Source organism: Dermacentor albipictus, chromosome 8 (assembly GCF_038994185.2).
Source record: "Dermacentor albipictus isolate Rhodes 1998 colony chromosome 8, USDA_Dalb.pri_finalv2, whole genome shotgun sequence".
NCBI lineage: Eukaryota > Metazoa > Arthropoda > Arachnida > Ixodida > Ixodidae > Dermacentor > Dermacentor albipictus.
The window spans coordinates 110,087,651-110,103,275 of record NC_091828.1 but is presented as its reverse complement, the minus strand read 5'-3'; the positions used below and the strand labels follow the sequence as shown (position 1 = coordinate 110,103,275).

Below are 15,625 nucleotides of genomic sequence, written 5' to 3'. Positions count from 1 at the left end.
TAACGAGCACACGCTCCCCTTTGGGAGTTAGGTAGATCTGTTTTAAAAAAATATATCGCAATGAGCAGTATATTTGTGAAATATATATAAAAGAAGTGTACTAACTTGATAGCGTAGGGATAGGAAGAATAATTTGAGCAAGCTTGCCCGGGCAACTCCCTCTTTTGCGGATCTTCCCCCCCTCTCCCAAGTAGAATTAAATAAACGTAGATTAAAAGTGTGGTGGAAATTGTGAGGTCGTTTTGGCTCAACCTTTTAGAAAAAGCTTTACTCTTTCATACGTTCCTATTTAACGCTACAATCTCACAAGGAATTAAAGTGTACTTCGTACAGGGACCATATTCTTGAAATTCATGCAGCAAAACACACACGCAGCCATTCTCTTCGAACGTTCACCACACCTTCCCACCAGGCTCAATCCATATACATGTTTATTTCCTGAGCGATATGAAATTTTAGCTTATAAGAATAAGCTTCCCAGAAAAGTGGTGTTTGCCTAACCAGTAGGAATTCTGTACTTGAGGCATACCTCGCGAAATGCGTTAATAAAGAGGAAGGAAGACACAGCGCGGACTGTAAAGAATATTTTACTGAAATCACACAAACGCACTCTCAAACAACCGCGTGGCATTTACTCAGTGGAGGCCTGTGTGTAAAAAGATTGAGATGTTCCATCGATTTAGTGGTGATAGTAGTGATATATATCATAGCGGCCGCAAGAATCTCCTGGAAAGAAAAAGCTGATCCTCAATGAGATTCGTTACACATACATAGGCTCAATATAGCTATGGATACGTTTTTTTTTTCTCCAAATCTCATAGTTCTCTTAAGCCTGATAAGTTGCTGAAGGATTAAGTCCTCCGGCTAGCTTTAAAAAACAAAAGACGTTGTGCAGCGGGCCACACGGGCAAAATACGGAGGATGACGTTCGAGTGGGTGGGCGCCTCTCGTTTGCGTTGCCTGGCAACTAACGTCAGCCTTTGCCATTAATTTCAGAAAGAGTATCATTCATGAGCTTAAGCCTCCGCATCCGTCTTTTCCAGTTTTCACGAAGCAAGCTTGATGGCCTCGACAAACAACCTTGGCGTGGGTGAAGTTATGCTCTTTTTACAATTTTCTTGCTCCACTTCTGAAAGCATGCATTTTGGAACTGCCACACAGGTTGGCGCAGGACCGGGGTAATTGGAGATCGCAGGGACAGGCCTTCGTCCTGCAGTGGCCCTAAAACAGCCTGATGATGATGATGATGATGATGATGATGATGATGATGAAACAAAAACAGGGACACGATACATCTGTGCGCATCTGTATGTTTCTTTGTGCTTCTGCGTTGAATTGCAAAAATAATTCAAATCAACTACAGTTGGGCTTTTATAACGTCTAGGTGCTAAGCTAAGTCGTAGGGATTTATCATCATAACGCGTGTTAATGAGTTTCTCGAATACCGTGTAGGCAAAATTTATTGACGTTTTGTTAGCAGCGGCCAGAATTTAACAAGGCTGGGAAGCCGGTCATTCAATATTTGACAAAATATGCCCGAACGATAGTTGACAATCTTGCGGTGAAATGTGGAAACCCAACAAATTTAATATAATTGCCCCACTCTCTGCAGTAGAGGCGTGCAATATCACTAGCCTTTTAAGCTACCTTCAGCCCATCATTTAGTTATCTTCACTTCTTGGCTTACGACAATCCCTCCTCACAATGTGGATGGTAGTAAACGATCTCTAATGGACAATTTTATTAAAATATTTTCCCGCGATATTTGCAGACCAACGGATTTCTTAGAACCAAGTGATATTAAGACATATACCGAAGGAAATGAGTGAATTATGGCATTTTCACAAAGCAATGATACCTTAGGGGTTAAGAGCGGTAGCACCTGCGTCAGGAAATGCGCTACTATCTTGAATTGAAAAAAGAAAATATTGCACGAAGAATCTCCGGTGGGAGTTATCTAAATGATGGGTAAGCATTTGCCACTAATAAACGCATGTTACGTCGTCGTATACTGCTGTGTTTGGTATAATTGCAAGAAACACCGCCAAAGAATGACGAAAAAGGGAAGCCTGGTTTCAACACCGTAATGTTAACGTAGACCAACATGAGACGACAAAGAAGAGGCGAGTAGTAGCAATGTCACTCATGTTATAGTTAATTTACAGATGTAGACTTTGGATGAAATGACGAGAGAGATTGAGATTGTGTAAATGAAGCATTTATTTATTACGAATATGAACTTAGGTACATGTAGAACTGCATGACATTGTATTGTTTATATTCTTGCTTGCATCTTCTGTCAAAATAAGGCTAATTTGACCCAGACGCTTCTGTTTCCACAGGTGACGTAGACCACCCAGTGAGGATACCGTCGGATTACATAAATATACCGGATGAAGCATTCACATGCCAAACGATCTCGCGATGTTACATCTTCACCTCTATGTTTAGGCAATCATAAGCTGCTTTTGTAAAAAGCATCATGACACTTCACAGAATTTTCACATGTTACTTACAACTTATTATTTCTTGTAGAAAAGAAAATTGTTGTTTAGGTTCGTAACGTACCATTTGGTGTTAAGAGCCGAGTCCAGGAGCAGTAACATTCCTCAGCTGCTTTGGGTTTCCGGAGAATAGACGTTAATAAGGTAAGCCGTTAGCGGTTATAGCGCGCTTGCTCACATTGTGGTAACTGTCCGTGGCAATAGTTCCACTAGTGAAGTAACAGGAACTGAGGTTGCAATACTGTGGGCAATCCTAACTAAGCATTAGGGCTAACGAAGTGCTTGTTGTCATTCAATTCACAGCCTATGACATCAGCTAATGTAGCCAGTAAGAGATATGAAACGCTACGTAAAACAAAAGTAAAGGGAAATATTAAAGCTACAATGATAGATTATTCGCCTAGATGTCTGTCATAATTTTCTATCGGCCAATACCTATCTTTGTTGCACAAACTTTTGCAGCCGAAGATCCCTCTGCCGCTGCTCAATTTGAACGGCGTGCACCTGACGGACAAGTTGTCGTAATATACACGTGAGCTTCCTCTATGCTGCACTCTCGGAATGAGCTATTTACTGACGTCACGTGTGACGTAGCATCGCTCTCGACAGGTGGCACCACTCCTATTTGATGTTTTTTGTTGTTCTCGCTTGAAAATGCTCCGTATGACGAATACGTTATTACTGAAGCCTAATCTCGCAGCCTAGCTATGCTATTTTTCAACCCCAATGCTCGATGCTCCGAGTCCTCAATCTTCATTCTCTGCCTCGCAATACCAGCGTGAAGTGAAGAATAAATTTCGGTGCCATTTTTTTTTTTTGCCGGGGATGAATCGTTTGCCTAAATGAGCTTACACGCTAAACTTCGAGCTTTCGAAAAATAAGGAATAATGTCCTAGAAACTCCACTCACCAAGACTTCTTTCTCTGATGTGCAGTGTGATAAACCAGTTAAAATCATAGCGCTACTCTATTAATCTTTTATTTATTTACTTGCTCTTACTTATTTGATTTCTAAGCGGCTGGTTTTCCTTGCCCCATCTATAGATCGCGAAACCTTTACGTAACGACAAGTTCACTACAAGATCAGTTTCAGATCACCTTTACAATACTATTTCCGAAAAAAAGAAGAGAATATCTCTATCTGTAAATATGAAGCCTCCCTACTGCTACAGAAGCATAGCAACTGTGCAAAAATTCTAGCCGCCGTTTCCTCCACGCTTACCGAACGCGTATGCAAAATAGTACCAAAACTAGGCCCTGCAGGTAAGGCAGGGCCAAAAACACGCTTGCGCCACTTGCAAAAATGAACTAATAAACGGACAGCGCAATCTAAAAGGAAGCAATCGGGAATGTTTGTGCTTCGGCGATGGTATTGTTTTCTCCGGATAAATATAAGTAAACGTCGCAAAAAAAAAAGATTGTATAATATGGAGTTACGAGGCGATCACGAAAGGTTGTGGACTGCAATAGGACGAAGATTTTGTGAAACTAACATATCTTTGGCAGGCATAAAATAAAAGATTATTTCTCCTTTAAAAATCAACGAAGTGTCGTGATTTTATAGTACCGCTATACCCAGCCGTTTGTGACATCTTCGGAGCGAATGCATTACTCGTTTCTTCGCGTAGGAAAGCAAACACAGGCCCTTCTTTATTGGGCAGGAGAATAATAAAAGACATGTGCGTGTGTGCGTCAGGTGAGAAGGGGATGACTAAAAGTTCAAGAACTGATAACCAGTTTTGTTCAGTCTCGCACGAAACAAAGAGGGATTGCTGGCTGGGTCGATTTTCCTATATATATATATATATATATATATATATATATATATATATATATATACTTGCTGCCTACTCAAGTACGCAAGCAGGACCACGAAGACACCTTGCATTCTCGTCTGCTTCTCTGCATCCGTACGACGAGGGGAATACTAAACGGTGTCACCTGCTGTGTACGGAATCAAGCACACAACGAAAAGGGCGCCCGCAGGCTCTACATAGTGATTAACCCGGCCTCTGTACTTATCTGTTTCGCGGTATATGAAAAAGTGCAAGAGCACACGCTGTGGAAGTGCATCGAAGGTGGAATAAATATTCCTGCAGATCCAACGAGGCTTGGAATCTGTATGGACCAAAGCTTTGTGCGAGTTCATTAAGAGTCGGAAGATGAGTACAAGTATGCATGCACGCACAGACGTTCGGGCACACGAAAATTATACCAAGCCTTTTGTTGAGCCGAGTTCCTGACTACTAGCAAGTACGACGGGCGCCTTGAAAGCATCGTGGTTTCGGATGCAGCGTGCGCATGCGCACGGAGCGCAATTCGAGCCCATTCTATCCGCAAGAAGCGTTTACTTCCTCATCACCGTGCAGCGGCGGATGCGCGAAGGCGAGCTTTCTGGTTCTTTTCTTTTCGTTCCCCCGCAAGGCCGGCGCCACTGCTATGGCGGATGCGTGGAGGCCAGCGCCATCCGGTGGTGGCGCAAGGAACCCAGCGGCGTGCGCGGCAAGCGTTCTCCGTTGTAATTGGTTGTCCTATTTGGCAAGGAAAGCACCAGGCCGCGGCCACAGTCACAAAAAGGTTCGCAAAGGAAAACTACGCTTTAGAAAAAAACAGAAACACCTTAACAAGGGTTTTGCTGCCCTTGCGCAGAGGTGTCGGGTGCGCCGCTTTTTTTGCAGGGTCCTCATAGGAAAAGTGCAATTTCCCCATAGAGCCCTCAGTATGACTAAAGCACTCTGAAAGCAGTGGTGTCAGTCACTTCGGGACTTTGTCACGGCTCGTGTAGAAACGAAAATAAAAAGAAACGCGCCTGCCAATTCACTTACAAAATACATGAATCAGAAATGCCCGAAGAAACAGAAACCGGGCAGCCGAACGAATTTGAAAGGTAACCAGAAGCGCTTATAAGAATAAAATAACAATAAGTAGAAGAGGCACACGATGAGAAAACAGATTTTCATAGGAACTTTTACCTGGCGGCGAACTCTGATTCTGCACATTAAGATACACGTGAGAGACAGAGATGCTCTCATTAGATAACCGCCGAAGAAATTTGAATAAAGTTTACTGAATTTCAGAGAAAATACAATGTATTCTACAGACAAAGGAAAGCATAAATTTGATTTAGAGTCCCAAATTTCATATCACGAAAAGAAAGAAGTTAAAATTTATAAAAGTTGTACTTACGAAGTACTCATGTATTTCGGAGCGGTGGATCAAACAGCAATTTTGTTCACTCCAGATGTTTCAGAAAGTGCGCCTTATACATTGGGATGTCGTATTTTATTTATGAGTTACAATGTTGTAAACTTGATGCTTGCCATTGTTTTTCTTATGCCGCGATACTGAAGAATGTTTCTCAAAACATAATGGCCTGAATAAAAATCGCTTTCCTAAAGTTGGTAGACATTACCTTTTACTTGTTAATGCAACTAAGCTTATCAAAATTGTCTCAGTGTAGGCCAATAGAAAAGATTTATTCGTTTCCATGTATTTATATACGAGTTCCTGAGATAAACTGCGCTTGTAATGTGAGCAGGCAGAAAAAAAACAAAACAGCAGGAACATGCCACGCGACTATCTGCGCAGTATTTTTTTTTTTGCAGACCTTTTTTTTCAAGCCAGGAAGAAACAATTATTTAGCACGTATTGAGCATTTGAACGTTAAACCGAGACAATTTCAACATGGTCTACAAGTGTCTGATTGACACTCTTGCTCTGAATTTATAAGGTGAAAAGGGGAATAAGTAGCAATACATAAAATGTGATTACGCGAAAAAAAATGTCCGCTCGCTTCAAGCTCCGGCAAGAAACATTACTTTGGTTCTGTCCAGCTAGGTTCTGTCCAACTACTTCAACATTTTTTTTTATTTTTGCACAACCTGCGCGGAACGCCCAGTATATAAACGGTGCTACGTGTGGCTTGCCATACTAATTCGATGTCTGCAGTTATTTGGGCGTGTCGTGCATTTGAAACAATATATGTGCAGGCTCTTTTTTCTAACCTTCAGCTTTTCTTTAACATTTCCCCTTTCTCAGTAGACATGCTTGAGTTGCCTTCCGCTCGCCGAGAGGCGATGGTATGCATTTCTATGCACTGTGCCTCTTACTATTCGTTCTATACTTCTCTATTATTGGGTAACCATGCACTCTATCACCATCTGGTATACATTTCCGCCTGATTCTTTGTCCGATTCCTTTTTCTCAATTTACATAACTCTCAGCCATCTGTGACGTAACGCTGTCTCCCATTGCGTCTCTGCCTGGCAATGTTCCTGACTGTTTGTCTTGACTTCTGCCAATACGTTTTTTTGTTTGTTTCCTGTCGTAGCAGCTTCTACCACTCTCCTTATACTGACAACCAGAACCGTCTGCCTGCTCATTCGCAGCCTCCGATAAAGTGGTTCCCATTCTCCGCCTTGTTCATTCATCCGACGTCACGCACATACCGGGTACTCACGACGTCAGCACTTCCAAGCGAGAGCCACATTCGGTTCGATGGTATAAACGCAAACAAGAAAATGAGTAAAGGACAACTTTCTTGGCCGCCTTTCTTATATCTGATTCTATCAGTTGTCATCTGTCCCTACCTTTCCTCTGCCTCTCCAATTGTCTTTACATTCATTGTCTTACGCAACCAAATGCACTTCTGTCTCGGCAACAAAGGATCGTCTGCAGTGATGCGTGGCCACCCCGTCGGTAAACTCGTTCCTCTCAGCGATTCAGTCGTCGCTAGGTGTCGTTCTTCTTCGTGCCTTTGATTTCGATTTCGAGCCATCCACAATATGGGACTCTGTGTCTTTCAGACAGCTGTCTGTTTGAAGAAGGAACAGAGAAATAGTCGTCAGTGTCATTATCATCAGTCCAGTGACATTTACTCCAGGACTCAATCCTTGTCTTTCGATCCACAGTTAGCCCTATGTTACTTTTGTTGAGTGCTATATGTACCTGCAAGGTTTCTTGGCTTGATTTGATTGATTTATTATTCATCATTCATTCGAAATGTTGGCAACATATATAAAATGTCAGGTATACATTACGAACGCTGGATTATGAAGACCACATCCTTTTAACAGCTGTTGAATTATCGGCACGCAATGGGCAAGATACTTGAATTCTAAAGTTACGCCTCCCAGAAGCACATGCAACTAAAAAAAGTATAGGATTTCTCGAGCTTCTCTCTATCTTAATACATTAGGATACTTGTTCTGAAACCCGCCGTGGTTGCTCAGTGGCTATGGTGTTGGACTGCTGAGCACGAGGTCGCGGGATCGAATCCCGGCCACGGCGGCCGCATTTCGATGGGGGCGAAATGCGAAAACACCCGTGTGCTTAGATTTAGGTGCACGTTAAAGAACCCCAGGTGGTCAAAATTTCCGGAGTCCTCCACTACGGCGTGCCTCATAATCAGAAAGTGGTTTTGGCACGTAAAACCCCAAATATTATTATTACTTGTTCTGAATCAACATATGAATGAGCTTGATGAAGAAGCCACAATGACATGACCTCAAAAAATCTCAGCAACCTAACATACAACAGCAAGACAGGCCACAAAACCGACACAACACGCAAAACTAAAGAAAATTGGGCACTGAACAGAATTAAACTCCTAAGCATTGATTTAAATAATTAATTTTCCTAGCCTGACCTATACATTGTAGAAAGGAGTATTCTGATGTTTTGTAGCGATTCGCAAGCTCTAAAGAGATAGTCAGTCTAACATGAAAAGAATTCTTTTCGCACATTTTTTCGACTGACGCACAACAAGCACGAGACATCATAAAATCTGAATGCACACACAAACACAAACATGCGCCTGAGTAACATGCACCAGAGAAGACACCTAAAATATACAGAAATATATATAATGAGCTTCTCTCTAATTTTAACTATTACATTAGCTACTATCACTTGCTCTCTAATTCACACTACCCTCTTATTATATCCTAATGCTACTCTTATCAGTACATGGCGACAACAGTTGAGAGCATGATACTGGGTTTGCTACTTCGATTCCTTTATTCTTCCTTTCTGTTACTAAAGCTACGACAGCTTTGTGGACGATCTCTACCATAGATAATATCAGCAAATTGAAACCTGAACATGTGTTGCAGTAGTTCGAAGCTATGTTCACTTTCGAGGTTCACCTGCATTATTAACATTTCGCGTAATATTTCAGGCTCCAAAACGTACACTTTGTATTGGTAAATGTTTAAAGAAGTGGCTAAAAAGCGATTACATATCACACTTCTATATTTCTATGCCTACCTGAAAACAGAAGCCAAGAGAGCTGTACTTTCAAAGCTCTCAGCTTGACGTTGTGATAAACTTCATACGATTTCACACCACCTGTTCGATCGTAAGTATGGGCTGCTTAACTTAGCGAGGTGCGCATGAAATCGACAATATTGGTTCCTGCTGCAGCCAGCTGTGTTTCGGGCTGGTACTGATGCCAGCCGGGCAAGACGCTGGTAATTAATGACTTTCGTGCCTCTTCCTCCACGAAAAGTATCGTCATTCTGAGTTGAAAAAAGAAAGCGAACATGTTGCTCGTAATATGAAAGTAAATGATGGTAAATGAAAGTAAACTCATTTTCTTTAGTCGCGCTCCAAAAGTGCACGTCGGAAGGGAAAAATTGGATTGACCTATATTTCACGTAGTAGTTCTCAGGGAACCCGCAAGGTGGAGAGAAGTAATGAATAAAGCGAAAAACCGACATCCACCCGTTCGTAGCAATTGCTGCAAAAGAAACCCATACGGGTTCCTCGAAGAACCCGTATGGGTTTCCTTTGTAGCAATTGCTACAAACGGGTGGATATCTGTTTTTCCCTTTATTCACCTATATTTCACGTAGCCTGTGTGGTGCCCTGGCGGAAAGTGTCATAACTCATTGTGCCATTTATTCGTGTGCATAATAGCCTCACGAAGGCGTCCATTTATTTGTGTAGTGCCGGCGCAATGCAACTAGGCTTGCTGGACTGACTATCCGGCAGCCCTAATGGGCGAAGATTCTATCAACGCTTTATTACCGAGAATTTGTTTCCGGAACGAAGGAAGGTGACTCGTGAATGCGACCAAACGACGCGCACAAAAGAATACGATGCAAGAAAATTTACGTATATTTTTGCATGTCACCCCACGTCGACATAATTTACTCGTTTGACCATTTTTTTTGAAAAACTAGAGACAAATTGATTGCGAACGTACAAAAAAATTGGATGAAATTGGTTTCACCTTGAAAACTATATTCTTTGAAATATCTATTTCCAGTACAATTTATTTATGTACCGGAGAATGATTTCAAAAGTTACTGTAGTTTGACGACGCAATTTCGTATATAGGGCGTCTCAGCTAAAGGTTAGCGAAGCTGTTCAAGTAAACAAAAAAGACAACAAACACGGTGCATGGCGCGTTTTTGTGGCCTACGCTGTTTGGTCACCAGACCTCTGAAGGCGGAAAACCGTACGACTTATAATTGTATCTTGCACTGTGCTTTCTTAATGCTTCTTGAACAGCTTGGCTAAGGTCAACTGGTACGAACGGGTATAAACCACCGCTGTAAGCCTCACGTCACTCCTGTTAACTTCATACACAATGAGAAGCTTGAACTGCATCGAAACCATGCTGTGAAAGCATTCTTTGGACGGTGACTCAATGCATTTCTTTTCCTCCTTCTAGGCAGGTGTCTACAGCAGAAGTTCTGGACTCTGGACAATGCGCCTCAGTGCTGACCCTCAAGAAGTGGACAATTGCTTTGTGTATGCGGACACCAATGAGCAATTCAGGTGAGCGTTGGACTTATGCTGGTTCACTTTGATCACGTTCCGTATGCAGGGAGAAGCAAACTGCTTTCCCGGAGGTGACACGGAAGTGTCCGAGGAATCGTAGCGCAACAATCAACCCTCACCCCCCCCCCCCCCCCCGATTTCCATCCTCACCCTCTCCCACTCCCCTGCCTATATATTTTGTCGTATTGCTCCATACTCCCGACCATTGACGGCAACCACCCCGACATTTTCTATTCCCCGTATTTATGCTTTCGCTCGGCCTCCTGATGCATTCTTGCCCCCCGTATTGATGTCCCGTATTCTGTACTTGACAATAAGGAGGGCCTGCTTCCATGCAGCCTACATCTCACGTATGATGACTCCACATTGCCTCTTTCCTGCTCAATCATTTATCTTTTCCAACACCTTCTCGTATATGTCTCCAGGTTTCTTTTTTTTTCGTCTTTTATTTTCGGTATATGACGCTTCCCGGCGTCGTATGCATCTGCCCACCCTTTTCCTGTCGCAGCACAACTTCCTTTGGTTGTTTCCCTCAATCAATATTTCTCTGGCAGCACAATTGCACTAATATCTATGTATAGCTTGACATTTACTGTCCTTTTTCTTGTGCCGACCCTTTCCTAGCCACGAGGGCTCATATCTTTGCACTTCCTACTGAATGTTCTTACGTCCTTTTTTGAGATGGTACGGCCCTAGGGTTTTCGAGTAGCAGCGGTACGAGGCCTACTCTTCTCTGCTGCTTACCGTTTTCTGTCGCTATCTTTATTACTGCGAAATCTTCGCCCTACTTCCTTGATCCATCATGCGGACTATATAGGTTTGCACATTTCTACGTTTTTTTTTCTTTGCTTGCTCGACTGTTTTCGTGTAAAACGATTTATTATGAGCAGAATGGGATGAGGCCAATCATCCTTTATGAACCGTCTGCCGTTTGGTCTGGCGCGCTTGACCATCCCTCATCATTATTTTCGTAGATCGGTCTTTTCAGCCCTGTATTTTGTCGCCATTTGTTTTGTTCACAATAGGACACTGTTTTCTATGACTATAGTATGTACTTGTTCATAACTCGCTGTCGCAATATATTTTCCACACAGGCCACAAGATTCTGCGTGGCGTCGACCCTCTGCGGATTTCAGTGAGCAATAAAAACACGCTTCAGAAACACCACGACACACTTGACAGACCTTCAAGACATGCATGCAGCGGAATTAGTACTAACACCACAGTTTTAAGAGCACAACGACAAAAATACATCACAGATGCCACATGAAAAGCAGTACGATTAAGCCTAAAATCATATTCACGCTGCTCCCTTCTTTTTAATCCAAGCTCAACGAAATGTACAGAACTGAAGCTAACAGTCGGACAGGATGCGCACGCCAGCTTCTCCAGTGCACTAATCTGTCCTTTTCCCCATTAGCTTAAGCAATTTCTTGTTTAATCCAAAAAGCGGTTTGTTACGCATAATAAACGTGTACGAAACCATGGTTTTTATTAAACTATACACGAAACGCACGTTCCATGATGCCAACCTACCAGTTAACTTAACCGAGCAGTTCTATTGCGATAGCAATTACATGCACACTCCAGGCGTACTTTTGCCGTCGCCGTCGCCGTGATGTCCCATGTAAATTTGGGCACCTCCATTGCCTCACAATTTGCCTAAGTGCCGTTTCTTGTTTCGGTTCGATTTCCTTCATCACATGCAGATCTGCACTCGCGCGTTTACTTCCGTGAATTTTACCCACAATACCTAAGACATCAGCCCTCATCTGGAGTTCATTGTGCATTTACACAGCGGTGGCTTATGCTGTTGTGCTAAAAGGCTACGTGCCTGTGGAAAAAAAAATGTAATACATTTTATATGCCATCATCGAATATTGCCATACCTGCGGGCGTACTTGTGACCACGACACTCATCTCTTTTACTATCTAAACTCGATTGATCAAATTGAATTCACCATCTGCGTTCAACTGAACTTAATAGTCCTCACGTGACAGATGACACAAGTGGCGTGGTTGCGTGTGGGCCGACGAGGAAGGCCGGGTTAAATCGCTTAACTAAACGATGACGATAAAGGTCGCTCCAACAGCCAAACAGAGGAGAGATGCTAAGCCAGTGCCGTCTTGATTGCCGTTTCACGCCAAGGCAATTCGACGCACGCTTCCCGTTATTGAACGCCCGCTAGTCACTCAAAAAACGACAACATAAACAAACAAAGGATGCTTCTATCCTCACGTAGCCTCATTTCCCCTTTGGGCATATTTTCTCCAGATGTCTTGGGCCATAACGGCGAAAGCTATTGTGTGCTCAGGCATGTACGGGGTAAACGAATAGAAGAAGCGTTAGAAGCGTTCCAGCTCAGTGTGATAGTCTTCTGTCAGCTGCCACGAATCGCCTCTGATTTCCTCGCATAAGCTACCAACGTCATCAGGATCGCTCAGCTGAAGGTACCCTTCCCCGCCTCACCCCTCAGCCCGAACCCTTCACAATCCGCTTCCACGAACCGAAGCCTGCACTCAAAGCAGCCGTGTCTCTCAAACCGTATGCCGTCTTCCATGCAATAACTTAAGACAGCGCATCCTCCTCGTCGGCACTGGTATCTTTTTGGGACGAGTGTTGTTTCTGTAAAACCACACGCGTCAGCGAACTTGCCGCAATTTCCTTCTTTCCTTCCCTCCTCTCTCTCCCTTTATCCTTGTTTTCCCCCTTTCCCATTCCCCCAGTGTAGGGTAGCCAACCGGATGTTATTTTCGTTAACCTCCCTGCCTTCTATTTTTCCTTCTCCCGGGTTCCTGTCCTTGTATCACATGCGGCCAGCGTCGATTTGCGTTCTATCTTACATCGTTTTGTGCTCACTGGTTTATTTTCACTATCCACTCATGCGGCGTACGGCTATTGTTCGCCTTCAGTAACGCAGAGCCGCCAGCTCCTGCCTTCGTTCTCTCACCCGTTCTTTTTTCCTTCCAGTATTTGGTTAGCGCAATAATTGTCCTCCTCTGCTCAGGTTCACGTGGCCACCACCCAAATCTAATCTTGACTTTTATATTTTATCCATTGTTTGAGCAGTTGACCCGTAGTTTAACCCAACTTACCCACTTAGTGAACGTACTCCAGATTTCGAGGATTACAGGGAGGATCCAACATTAATCTAAGCTATAAACCGTGGTACACAGTCATCGCAATCATCGCCGTCACCATTATCTTATTTTTGTAGCATGTCCCTTGCAGAACGAAGTCGTCTCCAAGATATCTCCCCTGGTGGTGTGTCAGTTTATGCCGTGGTACACCATCCGGTTCTCTGTCATTCTCGACTGTATAAAATGGAACACGCTGTATATGCCCAAGCGTTAAGCGCTTAAGTGACCTGACTCTGGCGTTTAACCAGTCCTTCTTGCCTGCTATGATTATAGATTCGGATGAGTTGCCCGAATATATCATCATTGAGTGCAATGCAAATAAATTTAAGCTATGAACTTCGGAACAATTCACCTGCTAACCTGTCTTATTCTGCGTTGCTAGTTATGTATTCTACTTTTTTTCGTTTATGTGTGTCACCACGCATTTCATGAAATCCCTTTTGTACCAAATTTGAATGGGGGCAGTGGCTTTTTCCGTACTTGCTCCTCCGAAACACCCCGAAATGGGGCTTCGAGGGATCCATAAATATTCCCTTAAATAAGTGATGCCCTGCGCGTAACAAGCGCGTTAAGCAATGGCAGGTAAGAGCTGCAGTCCTCCCGAGAACAGGAAGGCATTCGACAAAGAGAGCAACGCTACTTCAGTGAGGCACCAGTACAAGTCCCACGTGTAACTTGCGAAAGAGTGTTATCGTTAGACATTCAACTGGGTCCTTTACAGAGCTCGAAACTACAAGGCTATCGCGCCGAGAAAAGTGAGCGTCTTGCAGGACCAAGCGCGTAGGTTGTGCCACGAAAACAAAAAAACGAAGTGCGAAAATTGCGTGAGTACGCCCACGCGGCTACATTTTCGCAACGGCAGGTCCTTGGTTAGACTTGCTATGCCCACGTATAATGCATTAGACAAGTAGAGTCGAGCAGAGAGTCAGAGAACGTAGGTATAGAGTCAGAACGCGTGTTCCCAGAGTAGCGTTCGTTGACGTCATGTCTGCCAGTTCAGAGCACTAACTACCACAGTGTCCCAGTGCAGTAGAAAAGCAGTTAGAGCCGAGAGTTAGCGAGTTTGACTTCATTCATTTTTAAGATCATGGAGCCACATACGACAGACGACGACCTTACCAGTAGCGGAGACGCCTTGAATAGGCTTCTTGTCTTTGTCGTCTGTCTCACTATTTGATTACGATCACCTAAATAGCGCTTTTGTCAAGAGCCATTGGTGCGCTTAAAGAGCCGATAATATTTATGAACTATTACGTTGTCAACGGATGCAAAAAATTCTAGTGCGGTAGGAAAGGCAGAGAGAAACAAACAGAAAGAAGACCTGGAAATTTACCTGAAACAAAAGTCTCGTAATTAGACCCATCACTAACTATTATTCTGAATAGACTATGGCGGCACACCATTGTTACTTGCGGCAACTTCTGAATGCAATCTAATTCATATATATTGCTGTCGATTTATTTTCGCTTCTTTGTCATAAGTTCTGACGGGTCTAGTCAACATGACTTCATCGACACAGTCCCAACCTGAACCATGGGTAATACATAAAAAATGGGCTGTTTCTCACCTTTTCCGATGTATGTGCCGTCTCTCTTGATCCACTTATCAGAAATTCTATAAAAAAAGGCGAGGATAAAAAGATTCAGAGTGTATTATAGTTTAGTACAAATCTACATAGTACCGTGCTTCTGAGGCAATGACAAATAACAAAAGTTTATTATTGGAAAAGCCAACGCCCTATGCTTTTCTTTATTTCTTCAAACCTTTTCATAATGCTGAATGTTCTATATGCGCTACATGTATGCCCGAATGAAAGTGAAGGAGTGTTTTCTGGTGTCCATTGTCTTGCCTCCAGCTATAGCTGAATATTTCATTCCATTCGAGACTGGCTTTGAGAATGAGACCGGAACACTTCGTTTGTAGTTATCGCATAACTCACAGTGAACTGACGGCACATGCATGTGCCATTACTTCCTGGCATTTTCTTCTTCTCCAGTGGTAGGACTTTGCTACACGGCTCAAAGCAAAGACGTCTGCGCATGCGCAGCAGTCTGGTCAAAAGAATACTTGAATACGTTGTACATGCAGTCTTTCTCATCACGGACAACCCAAGGTTACGAGTCCGTGCAAACGTCGCCAATGCGAGATCGTATTAGCCGGCTGTGCCACCATTATCGAAAATCTTCCGTTATG

At 43.2% G+C, this 15,625-nt stretch overlaps 1 protein-coding gene across 10 annotated transcripts in view; it reads left to right on the top strand.

Moving 5' to 3' along the window:
• The window catches only part of LOC135917129 (uncharacterized), a 677,883-nt gene that overhangs the window by 164,157 nt on the left and 498,101 nt on the right, over positions 1 to 15,625 (top strand). For 6 of the 10 annotated variants that reach the window (XM_070524064.1, XM_070524067.1, XM_070524066.1 and 3 more), the window contains one exon: positions 10,182 to 10,288. In XM_070524064.1, the coding sequence (XP_070380165.1) occupies positions 10,182 to 10,288 (107 nt within the window). Of the gene's footprint in view, positions 1 to 1,043; positions 1,096 to 10,181; positions 10,289 to 11,385; positions 11,427 to 15,625 lie in introns of all 10 variants that reach the window. The other 4 variants (XM_070524062.1, XM_070524071.1, XM_070524070.1 and 1 more) reach the window with 3 other exon arrangements.